This window comes from Elgaria multicarinata, chromosome 1 (assembly GCF_023053635.1).
Source record: "Elgaria multicarinata webbii isolate HBS135686 ecotype San Diego chromosome 1, rElgMul1.1.pri, whole genome shotgun sequence".
NCBI classification, from domain to species: domain Eukaryota; kingdom Metazoa; phylum Chordata; class Lepidosauria; order Squamata; family Anguidae; genus Elgaria; species Elgaria multicarinata.
In genome coordinates, this window is record NC_086171.1 from 115341763 (window position 1) to 115358271 (window position 16509).

Consider the following 16509-nt stretch of genomic DNA (forward strand, 5'->3'; position numbering starts at 1 on the left):
CTGGGGGTCTTAGAGCCATTCTGACCCCTGACACAGGCCACAGTCCATAGGGCACCCCCCTAAAAATAGTCCTGCTGAAATTGCTGGTTCTACTCCATAGTACTGCAGAGTGCTAAAATGGCTAAATTTCCATTGTTTTAAAGCAAAATTAAACCATTTTGGCATTCCATGGCAACTAGAGTGCTCAAAGGGCCAAATTTAGCTTGGAAAGAAGTGGAATTTGGCTGTTTTGGCACTCTGCAGCTGCTACAGATGAAATTTATATATATGGGGATGGAAGGGCCCGCAATAGGGTGCCGCATGTTGCCCCAGCCATAACAATTACAATAAACTGCAATTATTTAGAAGGAGGTGCCGGTTCTTAAGTTATTCCTCTACCTTCCAATCCAAATTCACTCATTATTCTATATTCTACAGCAAAATAGATTTTCCTAAAAGGAAGTATAATGGGGATATGCCTATCCCAAACCCGCAGGAAATTACAAGTGTTAAACAAAAGAAAGAAAAGAAATACCCAGCTGTAGCAGCTTGAATTTAAAATTATCATCCTGTGAAGCCCTGGGTTACAGCAACAGAAAATAACCTTTTGTACGTTGCTTAAAAATGTATCTTTGAACCTTGGTTTCAGAGACCTAAAATTTAGGCCATCTCTATTAATAACATATATCTGGCACTAGCCAGCATATCCTGCTCATAGTTCCCCCTCTGTGATTAACACAATGGAGATGCCTTTTAATGAGGTTCTTACAGTACAACAACAAACGCATAGGATCTCCCCAGGGATCATCTGCAATCTGATTAGGTTTTCAAACTGCTCCTGTTTCTTAACCTCCTTTCTGACTCTGTCTGTGTGTGTTGCATGTTGGGAGGGAATTCAAATGGACGCCAATGTTTCCAGCTTTTTTGTGTTTATGGTGAAAGAAGCTGTATATCCCCATCTGTTATTAGAGTGGGGAGAGAGATGTTTTAATACTACTCCCTTCACTGTTGAGAATCCTTAGTATGGCAATCTTTTTTTTTATTCTTAAAACTGCTTTATGTTCTCCTTGCAGAAAGGAACATAATAAGCATTAGTCAGTGCTAGTTTCAGAGGGCAGTGAATCTGGTAGGCCCCAGAACTGGCAAAGGCCCTAGTGCCTTGAGAACACTGCCATTCTCACCCAAGAAGGTAAAAGCAACATGAGCAAATTTGCTTCAAATGTCCTTCCTCTTCCAGGCTAAGGGGAAGGTCCATAGCTCAATAGTAGTAGAAAAATTTGCATGCAGGCTATCCTGGGTCCCTCCAGTTAATAGGATCAGGTAGTAGGTGGTGATGGGAAAGATCCTTGGAGAGCCATTGCCAATCAAAACAGACAATAACGGACTAGATAGTCTGTTTCAGAATAAGGCAGCTTCCATTTTTATCTATAGCTGTATGCCTACCGAGGGTGTCTTGTCTGAAGGTCCCCAAAATCCTGAAGTTGGCACTGGCATCAGCCTTCCCAACGCAGCAAACTGGTGGAAGCTTTAAATAAAAATGTATATGTAACAGGTGTATATGTGTATAAATGTGTGTATGAAAGATTGATAGATTAACAGTAATGTGTGTGTGTACACGCACACACATACGTGTGCACACATGTGCACATGCACAACAGTATTGTTTGGAGAGAAAAGCCGCAATAATTGCTTTGCCGCTATAAACCCCTATTCCTTACCCATGACCAATAATATAGAACCTCCCCACCTGTGAACTCTGCAGGCACCTTGGTTACCAACCATCAAAACAAGACTGCAGCACTGCCTACGAAGTTATACAGAGAGGTGGAACCCTTGAACACTGCTATGAAGTCAATATTGTTAGCCACGTTTGAACAGGATACTGGGACTTTCCTGACTTGCAGTATATGAAATGAAGCCTGTCCCCTCCTGCCACCTAGCTTAGAATATAGCTTGCCATAGTTAAATGTTCAGCTGTTACTAAAGGAAAGTGAAACAGTGATAACTTAATAGCTCATATGGAATCAGACTATTATCCATCTGACATGGAAGGCTTAGAGCAGTGGGGGGGGGGGGCGGCAACTGGTGGCCCTCCAAATGTTTTGGCTTACAAGTCCCATCATCTCTCACCATTGGCTATGCCAGCTAGGACTGATGGGAGGTGTTGGCCAAAACACCTGCAAGGCCACAAGCTGCCCACACCTAGCTTAGAGGACACACCAGTCAGGAAGCTAAACACGAATTATGTTGTCTTTATTTTTAAACAAGACAGAACAGCAACAGGAAATGCCTGACTTCACCCAGATACAACTAAGTCCAGTGCCATCTAGTGACTACACCATGTAATGATACTGTCCATACTAGAGATGTGAAGGCCCAAAAGAAAATCTTGGGGAAAAGATGGATTTCCCCCCGTTTTTTTCTGAAAAAATGGGAAAAAATGAAGAAAAATTGATTATGGAATGGTTTATTTTAGCATGATGAATAAAAAGTTTAAGACAAGGTGTTCAGATATTTACTTCTCTAAACAATTTCTAAAAACTATGTACAGTATCAGATTACAATTTCTGCGCACCGAGATAAGCAAGTCCTAGGTTGCAAACTGAGACTACAACTCTCAAATGCAAGAGCAAGATGCATTTCTGCCTCTAGGGGGCACTGCCATTGTCTCAAGAGAAGGAAAAAGGTTTCAGTTTCTTTTTTGCTTGTGGGTGGATCTGCTTCATTCTGTCCTCTTGACTAGGCCTCAAAGGACTGGAAGGAAGTACAGAACAACAAAAAAGAGCTGAAAGTATACTTAATTGAAAGGTATGAGTTTAAGTTTATCTGACTTCAGAAAACTGAACCATATTTTAACTGCATTAGTTTATCTTCATAAACCGTAGACTAACCTGATGCTTTATTGCCCCCAGCACCACCATAGCATAGTGTTTATCTTTAAGCTGGCCACTAATTTATTTTTCTTTCCCACCCCCACCCCGCAGGAAAATGGTGAAATCAACATCTAGCATATGGAGGCATATCCACACTACAAGTTCTTCTGAGAGAAAAAAAGTGATTTGCAAATACTGTCAAATGAACTATTTATTTATTAAATTTATATACTGCCCCATAGCCGAAGCTCTCTGGGCAGTTTACAAAACACTATGCATTTCCAAATGCTTCAAAATTTCCAGAAATTTTACATTTCTAGTCCATACACTCAATCTATTCTTGTCTATTTTGCCTGGCAGTGCAATCAATGGTCATAATAGTAGTTATTTCCTATACCCTCTGATCCTTTTAACTCACAACACCTAGGATTAAACTGCCAACCTCCTATAAGCAAATCATGCATTCAACCACTGAACTGTGTCTTCCACAGAATTGAGAATTTATTCTACAGATACTCACCATGGCTTCCCCTCCAAAAATCCTTAGAATAGTTAATTTGGTGAGTGCTAACAGGTCTGATTAGAGAGACCCTGTTGCTACCTCCCCATCAAATAAAATTCCTAGGAAGAAGGCAAGACTATTAAGCCAGTTTCGGTCTGTAATGTAGTTATGCCATTATAAATAAATTGCTATAAAAGGAACACTTTTTGGAATACATCTGTAAATGCTGCCATACTTAAGAGTTTATTTTCTTTTTAAAAGGGGAGCAGAACACTGTAAGGCAGAGATGATGAACTGTGGTCTTCTAGATGTTCAACTACAAATTCCCTAATCCTAATCCCATGCTAGCTGGGACTTACAGAAGTTGGAGTCCAACACCTGAAAAGTCATGAGTTCCCCCACCCCTGCTTATAAGAGAAAGGCACACTTCCTGCATCTTATGAATAGGTCTGTCTTTCAGAAAGCCGACAAAGTTTATGTAACCCATTTTACATCTCAAACAACCTGTGCTCTTCACTGGTAAGAAGCTATTTCTGTTTGTAAACAGCTTAGGGACAGGTTACCTGAAGAACTTTTTCCCATATGTACCTGCCCCTATCCTAAGATAAGCTTCAGCGGTCCTTCCCCAGGAGCATCTGCCAAAGTGAGGTGGGTGGCTACCAAGAAGAGGGCCCTTTCTGCTGTGGCACCCTGGTTATGGAATGAACCTCCCAGAGAGGTTTGCCTGGCACCTACACTGTACTCTTTCCAATGCCAGGTGAAGACCTTTTTATTTTCCAAGGCACTTTAGACTTTTACGTCTGTTGTTTTAAATTTGTTATTGTATTTTAAATCTGTGTTGCCGCTAGGGTTTATTTTAGTTTTACTTTTTTACTGTAGTTTCAAAGTTTTAGATTTTATGTTGTATTTTATGGTATATTTTGTGGTTTTAATAGTTGTGAACCGCCCAGAGATCATTGGGCGGTAGAAAAGTTAAATAAATAAATAAATATTTTTAATTATTGCACTTATATCCCCTTTTTTCCTCCAAGGAGCAAGGCGGTATACATAATCCTCCTCCTCTCCATTTTATCCTCACAACAACAACCCTGTGAGGTAGGCTGGGCTGAGTCTGTGTTTCCATGGCCAAGTGGGGACTAGAACCTGCATTGCCCAACTCCCAGTCCAACACTTTAGCCACTACACCACACTGGCTCTTATAAAATGTTTGATGTTACCAAGCGCTTGTTTGGAGGTGCTTTGCAGCTCAGAAAGCAAAGCAAGAATTGTGACAGAGCACATCAAAGGAGCCTTTCAGAAAAATGACTTTTCTCCCATTTTCAGAAAGGTTAAACATCCTTGTCCGCTAAAGGATGCCTCAGTAGGCTGCACAGCCACCCTCTCACTGATGATGGATCTCTGTTGCAAAACATAATTTGAAGGATATTGATTGCTTTCTCATAAGAAATGAGGATAGAATACCAAACAAAACAAAACAAAAAAACCACAAGTTAAGAGAAAAAGCACACTTGGTCAGACCAACAAGCTAGCCTCACTTGAAAGCTTTTATGAGGGTCAGGGAGCTTCACCTGACTGGCTTTGGCCTATGGGTACAAGAACTTTTCCTTGGCTGGTCTCTCTTCAGGTCCTTTCTTTGCCCAGAACTTCTTGATAATACAGCAAAACCATCTCTTCCACACCCCACCAGTTCAAGACCTGTTGTGGGAATGGGAGCAAGCAGCAAAGTTAGGTGAACAGTAAATCTATAGAGAAAATGAAAACATATTGTATGTACAACAAAGGAAAAAATCAGGACACAGGTATATTTAGGTCTTGATGTGAATTTAAAGCAAAAGTGTAAGAATTGAGAGAGGTAAGTAAGAATATTTCACATAATATGATCTTCTCATGTTACTTTAGAGTATTTCTTACTATAATTTTTCTACTGGTTTACTTCTGAAAACAGGCGCCTCTAAAAAAAAAACTCAAGTAGCTAAGTCTTTGTTCAAACATGTATGGGGCCATTGTATTCCTGGTCCTGGTGGGGAGATGGGGACAAGAAAAAGAAATGATACACTTGAAACATTATGAGAATTCCATAGAGGACTTGGTTGATGCCATAAGGTCAACTCTAAACTGAACTAGATGCTGGGTTTGCTTAATAGCATCAGAGGAAGGAGGCTTAGCCTTCCCTTACCTCTGACAACACATGACCTAGCCAGTCCCATAATTCTCGGGCTGTAGATATTGATATAAATGTACCAGCTATGGGGACTGGCAGGGTGCCATTTTCTGGAACTAACAAGATACTCACTACTGTCAAGGAAATTAATACACACTAGTGTATCTATCCTGGTATCTATCAGTTGTAGATACAAACATGGGACTGAGTCTCTATGTGGGTGTGCTGTATTTCAGAAAGGTTATTGACACATGGGGCATATGCTCTGGTTCAGAAATGCTACATGCTCCCACTTGTGGCATCTGCATATTCTCCACCCATAACATAAGATACAAGAAACGTCAAGGTTAGTAACTAGTGTCGCATCACCCAACAGGTAAGCAATATTCTACAGCTAAATTCAAAACAGCAGTGGAGAACTGCTAGTTGAGAAGTGGACATTTTAAAAACTCATTTTCCCAGTGGCAAAAATAAATATAAAAACATTATTATTATTATTATTATTATTATTATTATTATTTATTACATTTCTATACCGCCCAATAGCCGGAGCTCTATGGCGTAGTGCGGAGAAGAAAAATTCCTGCAACAGGCTTTGGGATGGGTAAAGTTATTCACTACATCCTAGCAGCATTTATGTTCCCAGTTATTTCTGGGGAAATGTAATCTGCTCATTCCCTTTAAAAAAAAATGTAACTGAAAGACAGTGCTTAATTTCTGGGAATGCCGGGGCGGAGGGGAAAGATGCCTGAGCTCAGCTCTGTTTGCCAACCTTTTCCCCAGATCTGGAATCCTTTTCTCTCATCTTTGCTGTGTGTATAGTTAGTTACTCAATGGTGTACAGGACCTGTTCAGGGACTCTGCACCTGTTCAAGGCCCTTTCAACTATTCTTACTCAGTGCAAGCTTTTATTATTATGGAAAGTGAAACAACTGCCTCAGGTGGCCTGATTTAGAGCGTCATGAAAAGGCAACAAATTGTTATGTAAGGAACTTCCTAGACAGAAAAAAACATGCTGGGAGTTATAGAACTTCTTTTGTGTCTAAGCATGCACAGGATTGCACACTTATTGTTGTACTTTTACTGCCAGGAATGGGGAAGAGACATTTTACGCGATTCTCTGCCTCGGGTGCCATACTAACATGGCTGGCCTTAAGTACGCTACACCTTAACTTAAGAGTAGGGGGCGCCATTTTACTGCTCTACTTCAGGCGGCAAAATGTCTTAGGCCAGCCCTGTTTTCACTTTATAGGATCCCGGGGAGACTTCTACTTTAGGTTCCCTTAGCACTGAAAAGAGCCGTCAAAGCTGCTGCAACCCGCGAGTAAAAGCCGCTGGACCCATTTACACGACCGTCAGGAAAGACCCCGAACACGCGAAGGATAGCCAGGAGGCTTCCTTCAAACGACAGGTGGAGCTTGGCTCTGGAAAGGAGAACCAAGGTGAGAGCCCTTGCGCGCCTCCTGCCGAAGGAAACGGGGCCCCGCTCCGCACCAGCACCCGCTCGCTCGCTTGCTCATGGCAGCCGCGTCCTTCCCGCGCTACTGCTGCAAAGGGACCCCCACCTCCAGGGCTCGCCTCTGCGAGTCCCTGCATCTGCGGAGGCCTCTGAGCCACGGCTCCAAGCAGGAAGGAGGAAGCAGCAGCAGCAGCAGCAGCCGCGCCTCCACGGCCAAAGCAGCGGCGACTGAGCGGCCGGCTGCTGGTGAGCCCAGCGGGCAACGCTCCGCGGAAGCCGAGAAGGAGGAGCGCGCCTGTGTGGGCAGCGAAGGGTTAACAGAAGCGGAGGAAAGGCTCGTGCAGCTCCACGAGGAGGCATGCGCAGTGAGTTGCTTTCTCTTCCCTTGCCTCGCCTAGGCGGTGCTATTGCTGGTGCTGGTGCAACGGCCTTTCGGCTCCGGGCGGTTGCTCTGCTACAAATCAGCCCATGAGCCAGGCTCCAGAGTTCTTTCTGGGCTAACTTTGTTTACTTGGGTTTTTTAAATGGATAGACAGGCAGGCCTTTTAACGCTACGGTGGCCATATGAAAAGGAGGACAGGGCTCCTGTATCTTTAACAGTTGTACTGAGAAGGGAATTTCAGCAGGTGTCATTTGTATATATGGAGAACCTGGTGAAATTTCCTCTTCATCACAGCAGTTAAAAAGCTGCAGGTGCCCTGCCCTCTTTTAAATCCGGTCCCTCTATAATAGCTCCTGCAGCTTTAACTGTTGTGTTGAAGAGGGAATTTCACCAGGTTCTCCATATATACAAATGACACCTGCTGAAATTCCCTTTTCTATGCAACTGTTAAAGATACAGGAGCCCTGTCCTCCTTTTCATATGGTCACCCTATTTAACGCAGCTACCTGAGGGGTAGAACAGGGAAAGCCTCCCCCCCTCTCCAGCATGGAGATGTCGTGATTGGAAAAGTGCCATCCTTTGAATTTCTGCTAAGGGCGCAGGGCTGTTAGCCTAACTTACATTTTGGAAATTAAGGTACACTCACAGCCCTGTGCCATTAGCAGCTTTTTACTGGTTCTATCCCAATAGGGCTATATTCGATACAACTCTCTTCTCTCCCCTATGGGGGAAGGTTACATCAATTGGGATTGTTTAGCTTAAAAAAAAAGGCTAAGGGGAGACATGATAGAGGTGTACAAAATGATGCATGGTATGGAGAATGTGGATAGGGAGACATTTTTCTCCGGCTCTCAAAATACTAGGGCCTGGGGTCATCCCATGAAGCTGATTGGTGGGAGACCCAGGACAAATACAAGGAAGTACTTCTTCACTCAGCGCATAGTTAAATTATGGAACTCACTACCACAAGATGTAGTGATGGCCACCAATTTGGATGGCTTTAAAAGGGGGTTGGATAAATTCCTGGAGGTGAAGGCTATCAATGGCTACTAGCTTTGATGGTTGTGTGCTATCTCCAGTATTTGAGGCAGTAAGCCTGTGTGCACCAGTTGCTGGGGAACATGGGTGGGAGGGTGCTGTTGCACCATGTCCTGCTTGTTCATCCCTGGCCGATGGCTGGTTGGCCACTATGTGAACAAAGTGCTGGACTAGATGGGCTCTTGGTCTGACCCAGCATGGCACTTATGTTCTTAAGGGGCATCTGCTTTATATGTAATGGCCAGCCCTTAACCTTAAGTTGGGGATGGGGAGTGTGTGACCCTTCAGCTCTTGTTGGGTTGCATCTCCCATCAGCCATATAGACATTGTTGAGGGAGTTGCAGTCCCAACAACATCTGGGGGACCACACATTCCCTATTCCTGACCTGAAGTCCCTGATCCTAACACATTCCCTCCAGATCCCATTTTAAACCAACTGTAGAGTTGCAAACTGTATGGGGTCTCAACTGCTCATGTACCCTAAGCACTAATAAAATGTAATTTCTGTAAATCATACAGTTCTGTCTTATGTTCTGGCACTTTTGAGTAGTTTGAAGTTGAACGCAGGTGTTCCAGTTAGGCAGAAAACGTAGCACCCATGCTTTCAAGTTACATAGGATGTCTGGCAAATTGCATATTCTCCTACATCACTGAAGGTGGTCCAATACAAAATGCCACTTTATCTTTTGTAGGGAAAGAAATAAAATAAAGGTGGTTCTTACTTCACTAAGGATACCAAGGGTCTAAATCAGTATTCCCCAATCTGGTGCCCTCCAGATATTCTGAAATACAACACCCATCACCCCAGACAGCATGACCAATGGACATGGTGGTTGGAGATTATAGAAGATGCAGTCCAACACATCTAGAGCTCATACGGTTAAGGAAAGCTTGTCTAGACCAGCAAGATAATGGGTATTAACCATGATAAATATCCCCAATGTATGAAGACAGTATAACTTTGAATAACATACATCGGGAACAATGAATGAGGGAAGACTTAATTCTTTCAACTGGGGTAAAGAGGCTTATTGGCTCTGCTACTGGAGGAAGCACATAGCTATCAGATGTACCAGTGCTGAGGGATGTAGCAAGTTGAACCTGGACTAATTAATCTCTTTATTTTTAAAGGCCGGACAGCATACTTATGTGGATCCAGTCACCTGCTACCTAGTACTCACTAAAGTTGCCCATTTGCAGAGGGGACACTGCTGTGGTTCTTCCTGCAGACACGTGAGTATGAAACCTTTGTCACCTAGCAGCTTCCAATGAGTAAGTAGCTCAATCAGCAAATCAATTGGATCTAGTCCAGAGTTGGCCCATTGCCCTCCAGATGTTTTGGGCTATGAGACTCATCATCTTTGTCCATTGGCCATGCTAGCTAGTGCTGATGGGAGTTGTAGTCCAAAACTTCTGGGTGGCACCAGGTTGCTTAGCCCTGATCTAGCCAGTTTTAAATTGGAATTAAGAGGGTAAGCTGAAATCCGCACCTTTTGCCTTAAACTGGCTTCTGTGTTGGGCCACAAACCCATTGAGGCTACAATTCTATGTACATGTACTTGGGAGAAACTCCCATTGAATGCCGCTTGTGCCTAAACATGCCTAAGCTTGGGGGATGCTAGACAGACTCTGACTAATACATGTGACAGCCCTGATTCATGACCCAAAGGAGCCCAAGTACTTGGATTTTAACCTGTTGCAGTCCACCCATTGCCTGATTAAACTGGAGTACTTCGTTGTCAACTTGATATGCATATTAAATGTTATATATTGCAATGGAATATACATACTTCCCAGTAACAATTCTGATGATTGCACGGGAGTTGATAAGCATCACTGCTTTGTGTATGGGACTGTTACTTGTTACTTGGCAATGCTTCTATAGTCAGCTCATTGACTTCATGGAAGTAAATATCCTGGGAAGGTATATGACATTACTTCCAAGTAGTTGTGTAGTGAAGCCAGGGCTCACAAGGTCAAAGCATTGGAACTTTTTCATTAGCAAGAATAATGTCATCATCTATACACACACACACACACACACACACACACACCATTGTTGTTGTCTCTAAACTTACTGCAGAACTGCAGAATAGCTTGCGGTAGGGGAGATAGATTTTCCTAGTAATGATATATTGTTGTGAGTTATCCCCAAAGTATATTGAGGTTGGTGGTCTTGAATGGGTAATTAAATGTCATTTGCTTTATGCCAGACATATATAATATACAGGGAGGGGTGGGGGGAGAGAGAGATCAACTCAGATGCCTGCATTTTTGGACTCTCCTTTGGGACATGGCAATGGGCATTCTTATGATAAGGTCCTGCACTTCAAAATTTATCATTATATCATTGCTTCCAAGTAAATGCAAAGAACAATATAAGGGCTGCATATCTACATTTGCATAGAGTCATATATCTAATGTATGCTTCCTCTGAAGTAGGTCCTGCTGGGACTTTCTCACAACCAAGTGTTCATAGAAGTGCAGCCTTACTTTCAAGTATTAATATGCTCTTATTATATGTATATTTGCCAGAGTAAATCCCGTTTTGGAATGGACTCTTACTCAGAAGTAAATCCCATGTATTTCAATAGAACGTATTTCCACAATTGCTGCATGTGAGATGCTCCAAAAACTTGGAAGGTGCTATATATGAATGCTAAACATTTACTTGTTTGTTTATCTATCAGGATTTATATCCTGGATTTCATGATACAATCTATCTCAAGGTAACTTACCAAAAATCCCAACGATTCTTCTTCTTAGGGTGCCTTCTTCTGTCAGAGGTTAGCTGTCATTACAGCTATTTTTGTTTTTGACACTGCTGCTCTAAGAGCGTCATCACACAGGGGGAAATTGCATTTGCTTACCGTTGCTTCTCTGCCCGTGCGTTTGTCCCTCATTACTTCCTCTTTTGAAAGAGGAAGTAAACAACGTGCACGTGGTCCATTCAGTGGGCCGTTTTGATCCCACTGCTTCTCCTGCACACAGCAGAAGAAGCAGTGGGATAGCGGCAACTTCCGTCTTTAAAAATAAGCCGGACTTACTGGGGTGTTTTTTTGTCATGCAAAGAAGACTAGAAGGGGCGGGAAACATGCAGGAGGCAGACAACGTTGTGAGAGAGACCCACAAAAATTCTTGAGTATCCAGTGACGAGCATGCAATAAAACGCTTGTCTGATGGAGCTCTAAATAATTGTATAGAAGTATAGCTATACCATTCTCTCCAGTTCTTAAGCCATGATGTTCAGCTTCTTCCCACTGATCATCTTCCTTCAATTTTCCCTTATATAATAAGTTGGACAATGGTGCATTTTTCTCCTCGAATAATATGACCAAGATATTGCAATTTTCTTCTTTTGATGGTATTTTAATTCTGTTAGTTTGTTTACCTATGTAATACATCCTCATTTGTTATTCGGTCAGTCCATGGTATCTTCAAGATACATCGGCATACTCACATTTCAAAAGATTCAATTTGTTCAATTTGCTTTTCTTCAGTGCCCAAGCCTCTACTCCATACAATAATATTGAAAACACGTAGAATCTTACCATCCAAGTCCTTAGTGTATGGTTAAGGTCCTGATTACATAGTAGTTGTTCTATTTTGACAAACGCTGTTCTTGCCATCTTGATTAGTCAACAGCATAATTGCACACTGTTGGCTCTGAGAGATAATGATGCAAAATAAAAATGCAATTATTTGATCTGAAGTCTTTTGTAAGGGTCTGGTTTCTAATCTGGCTGCATCTATTCCTTTAAAAGATATGTCTGAAAATATGCCAGAATGTGCTTTTTTTCCCTAGAAACAAATGGACCAGGGATTGTTTTCACCACTACCCAAACAAAATGTACTTTTTTAAAAAACATACGATCCTGCAAATGCTTTGCTAGAGGTAAGTCCTATTGAATTCAGTGGGACTTGCTCTATAGCTAGTGTGCATAAGTTTGCAACCTTGGAGTCTTATCCTTTTCTGCAGGTCTAAAGCTGCTTAAAATTTAATTGGCTGAAATGACAACAATTGCCATGAAACTAATAGCTTCTGTTTACTTTTTCACCCTTAAAACACAGACAGACAGACGCACACTCCATAGCACATTAACTAAAAACGAGGCACCATTGGTTTCAATATAGTTTCCTCATTAGGGTGCCTTTATCAGTAATGAATCATGGTTGAGGCTTTTATCTCACCATCACCCTGACTTATTAATGGAATTTTAAGGGTGGGGGAGTGCAGATGTCATTGTCTTCCACTCTAAGTCCTCTGTATTTCCCTACTACCTTCTTCCCATGTTCCCCCCCCCTTACTGCGGAAAATCTGTTAAGGACCCCATAACAACACACAAACTTGAATGAAACACCCATCAAAATCAAACTGGGCTTCCCCCTCCCCCAAATAAAACATCCAGGTTTGGGATGTTTATAAAAACGTTGGCATGCGGGAGGCATTTGACTGCTTCTTCGAACTTTTTGATGTGAATTTCAATATAGCAAAATGCCAAGAGCTGCTTCTGGGTCCTTACCTACAAAAGTTGCTGTGGAAGGAAAAGGACAATAGAGTTGGCTAATTAATGAATAATAATAGTCAGGTCAGTGGTTCTACTCATTCTATACCTACGTTTCATCCCACATACCTGTTTCCGTTGTTGTTGCTACGGGGTGGCTAGATCCTTTGCATACCAGGAAATGGGTTTAAGGAGGGAAATGTAAAAAAAACATAAAAAAATCAACGGATGACCCAATCCAATTCAAATTTGGTATGCTTAAAGTTCTCCTTAATTTCTATTACTGTGCCAATTTTGATGTCTTTATCTTTAAAGCTTACACAGAAGTAAGCATTTGTTTAATTTTTCTTCAAATCCTGCTCCTGCGCCCCAGTGGCCACTCGGAAACAACAAATGATATGCTCAAAAACTAGTAGCAAAATATTGCACTTCTTTTGGTTAAGAAGCGCAATTAAAGCAGGATGCAGGGGAGTACTTCACAATAAAAGCAGATTATAAGATGGAAAACTTCAGAGTCCTTTGCACGCAATTCACAGTGATTGCACAGTATAACACTGGTGTGATAAAGCTCCCTGTCATCATGCTCATGTTTCATTACTTTTTATTTATATACGATTGGATCCAGATTAGCCATTCCGTGAACGGAAGGACATTTTTGTGAACCGCCCAGAGAGCTTTGGCTATTGCACAGTATGTAATAAATAAATAATAAAATAAGACACCAGAATTCAGAAGCTCCCAGATAGAAAAGGAGGGCCAGGAAGCAAACTTTGCCAATTTCCCCTTTCCTTGCAGCTTCCTGTGTTGCTTCCCATGCTGCTCGGGACGTCCCCCTAGAGCAGCTTTTCAGGGGGTACAGCTTTTCAGGGTTCATGGGGGAAGAGGAATGGCGAAGATCACCTCCCTGTCCCCTTCCTCCAGTGCAAGTAGAATGCAGTTAAGTGCTCCTCAGGATCCAATAGCAGTGGGTTGTCATTTCACTAAAGAAATTTTAAAGGATTAATCAAGTGTTAATCAATTGATTGAACAGTTAAATCTGCATATAAATAAAGCAATAGATCTGGCACCATCTTGGAAAAGGCATTCCATCCTGTGTGGAAGAGAAAGAGAAAGGCTTCTGCCTGGCACCTGAGTTTTGTCTTAACTTCAACAGGGTTGGGGTGGGAGGGGGTACTCTTACTGCATGATTCAATCAGAGGCACTATTTTAATCAATGACATTTACTAATCTACTAAACTTTGGAACCCTATACAAAATAACAGACAAATACCTGAACTCTTATCTAACCATAACACAAATCAATAGCGTAAAACAGACAATGGTCAGATCACCATTGAATTATACAGCGCAATGTATTGATGCAGATTTTGCTACGTATCGAACAATATTTTTTTAAAAAACAAACAAACATAGATGAAATTCATTTTTTCAAAGCTGCACTCGGTCTAGTATTAAAACATACCCGACATGTTTCAGTCCCAATCTTCCTTGGCAGCATTGCTTTATTAGCAACAGTCAAATGCATCAACAACTCATTGTTCAGAGTAAGGGGAGTGTATAACTTCTCCTGCTCCTGTGACTCTTAGCTGGCCGCCTCTTTACCTGTCCCATTTGCTCATCTGAACAGGATTGAGAACCTCTGTGTTTACTGAGGAAGGGGACTTCTGTCACCCTCTTCATACAGTCCCATTACTCTCCAAATTGCTCTGAGCTGCAAACCTGAGGCTATACTCCTATGAAAACTTGCCTGGAACCAGGCCTCACTGGACACAATAAGACGTTGGGACTTACACCCAACTCTGAGTAAATATCCACAGGATCTGGCTGCCCAAGAACTTGACTACCACTTAGCCTTTTGTGACTTGAGAAATGGATGCCTCCCCATTGTATACAGATTTGCAAAGGACTGTGGTCTTTTAGATTCTCTGAGATCTCTTTTCTTCCACTACAGTATGTTCTGGACTGTATATAGAGTGGATGGAAGGGAATTTTGTTCTGTTGCATGGAATGAATAGGCCATACTCAGCAAGCAGGTCTCCTGGACAAATAATTAGGACCATTTGTTTGGGGAGGGGCCAAGGAGAAGGGAATATATGGCTTAATTCCTCCTCTTAAAAAAAAATAGTCCTGCAGTCTCAAATGATTTACAGGACATCATTAACAATTCTTCCTTTAACCATGGGCCATGTTGAAGCCTCGTCAAGAATGACTTATTTCATTTCTCTCCTTCTCCAGTGTCCGTATGGTCAAACAAACGTCAAAGATCTGTCCAAAAAGAAGCGGTTCAATTCCTTTTTCTATGTTTGACGAGCGAAGTCTTTTGCATCATACCATGAAGACAGGAGGAAAATAATCAGCCATCACTCCCACCTCTTCCTTCTTTTCTGCCCCCTACAGCTTCCAGATTTTGCATATTGGTGTTCCTTTGACCTCTGCTGTTCCGTATCCTGAATATTTTCCAATTCTAATAATAAAAAATCCATATGTGTGCCAGTGATGCTGAGCCATTGACAAGGCCTTCTGTGGCTACAAAGAGATTGTTGCTTTGCCTTCCAAATTCATCAGCAAGTAGAGGGGGAAACAGCCATTCTGGAGTTAGCTTTATTTTGCTTAGCAGTGTTATGCTATTCTTTGGGAAACACTTCAAGGGCTTGCCATGTAGAATTCTATTAAATCAAGACAACATTAAAAAGACAAATTCTATTCTAGCACAACAAAACAATGAGAGAAGGGATACAGAAAAGGCCATTACATTTAACACCTTTCTCCTATATACTCAGATCCCATATATATTTGCAAACCAATCCTATGCATTTTTACTTGGAAGTAAGTTTCACTGAGTTCACTAGTACGCTCAAAAGCGAGTGTGCATAGGACTGTATGTTAGGATGCACAACTTAGGATGGTTCACATGTTTGGGGTTCACTTTACTTTACACTGGATTATTCTACATTCGATGAATAGCATCTGAATGTGACTCCATTGGGAAGCATCTGAATGTGACTCCATTCATCTATACAACTCATTACTGGATGTTTCAGCCATTGAGAAAGGAGGCGTGATGGCTAACCATGGAATGTGTGAACTCAATTGAGAAGCATTTTGCTTGAAGTGATGTGAGGCGATAGGAAAGTTCCGACTGTCGGGTTGAATCGTTCATTCACACACGTGAGCCACTACTTGATGCTGCAGCGATGACCATGTTTGTACCAACTTGACCTTCTTTGATTTGAGGCTTAAAGCCAAAGTCATTCCAATATGGAGAGCTGCCTTAATCTTTAAGGGAGATCAGGTCAACTGTCTTGTGAAGCAGCCTGCTTGGACAGAATTGTTCAGCACACATTGTATGGGATGGATGTTACATTGAAGTCTGTACAATTGACTTCCAAAACAACTGTAATGATCAGAGTATATATCAGCTGGTGGATCCAAATGTGTTTGGAGGCCTTAAAAGTTACCATGGATTAATATAAAACATAAAAACCAAATAAGTCAGTATTTTTTTAAAGAAAAAATTAGAGATCTATAATTCTAATGTAGGCAAGACTAGGAATAAACTTTATAGTTCTGCACCCTTTCCCTCCCTACCCAGGGAAAAGCAACAGAATTG

The 16509-nt window shown here is 41.8% G+C and overlaps 1 protein-coding gene and 1 long non-coding RNA gene across 2 annotated transcripts; one reads left to right on the plus strand and one right to left on the minus strand.

Moving 5' to 3' along the window:
• Nucleotides 1–2430: 2430 nt before the first annotated feature.
• On the minus strand, nucleotides 2431–7199 carry LOC134392758 (uncharacterized). The gene is made up of 4 exons (XR_010025059.1): nucleotides 7081–7199; nucleotides 4923–5049; nucleotides 3373–3473; nucleotides 2431–2733 (listed from the first exon to the last, which is right to left on the minus strand). It is a non-coding gene; the product is annotated as an uncharacterized LOC134392758 (long non-coding RNA).
• C1H1orf53 (chromosome 1 C1orf53 homolog) lies at nucleotides 6786–15614 on the plus strand. Its single transcript, XM_063117345.1, has 3 exons — nucleotides 6786–7339; nucleotides 9526–9627; nucleotides 15135–15614. The coding sequence occupies exons 1-3, from the start codon at nucleotides 7034–7036 to the stop codon at nucleotides 15204–15206; spliced, it is 480 nt and encodes a 159-aa protein (XP_062973415.1). The 5' UTR covers nucleotides 6786–7033; the 3' UTR covers nucleotides 15207–15614.
• Nucleotides 15615–16509: the final 895 nt, after the last annotated feature.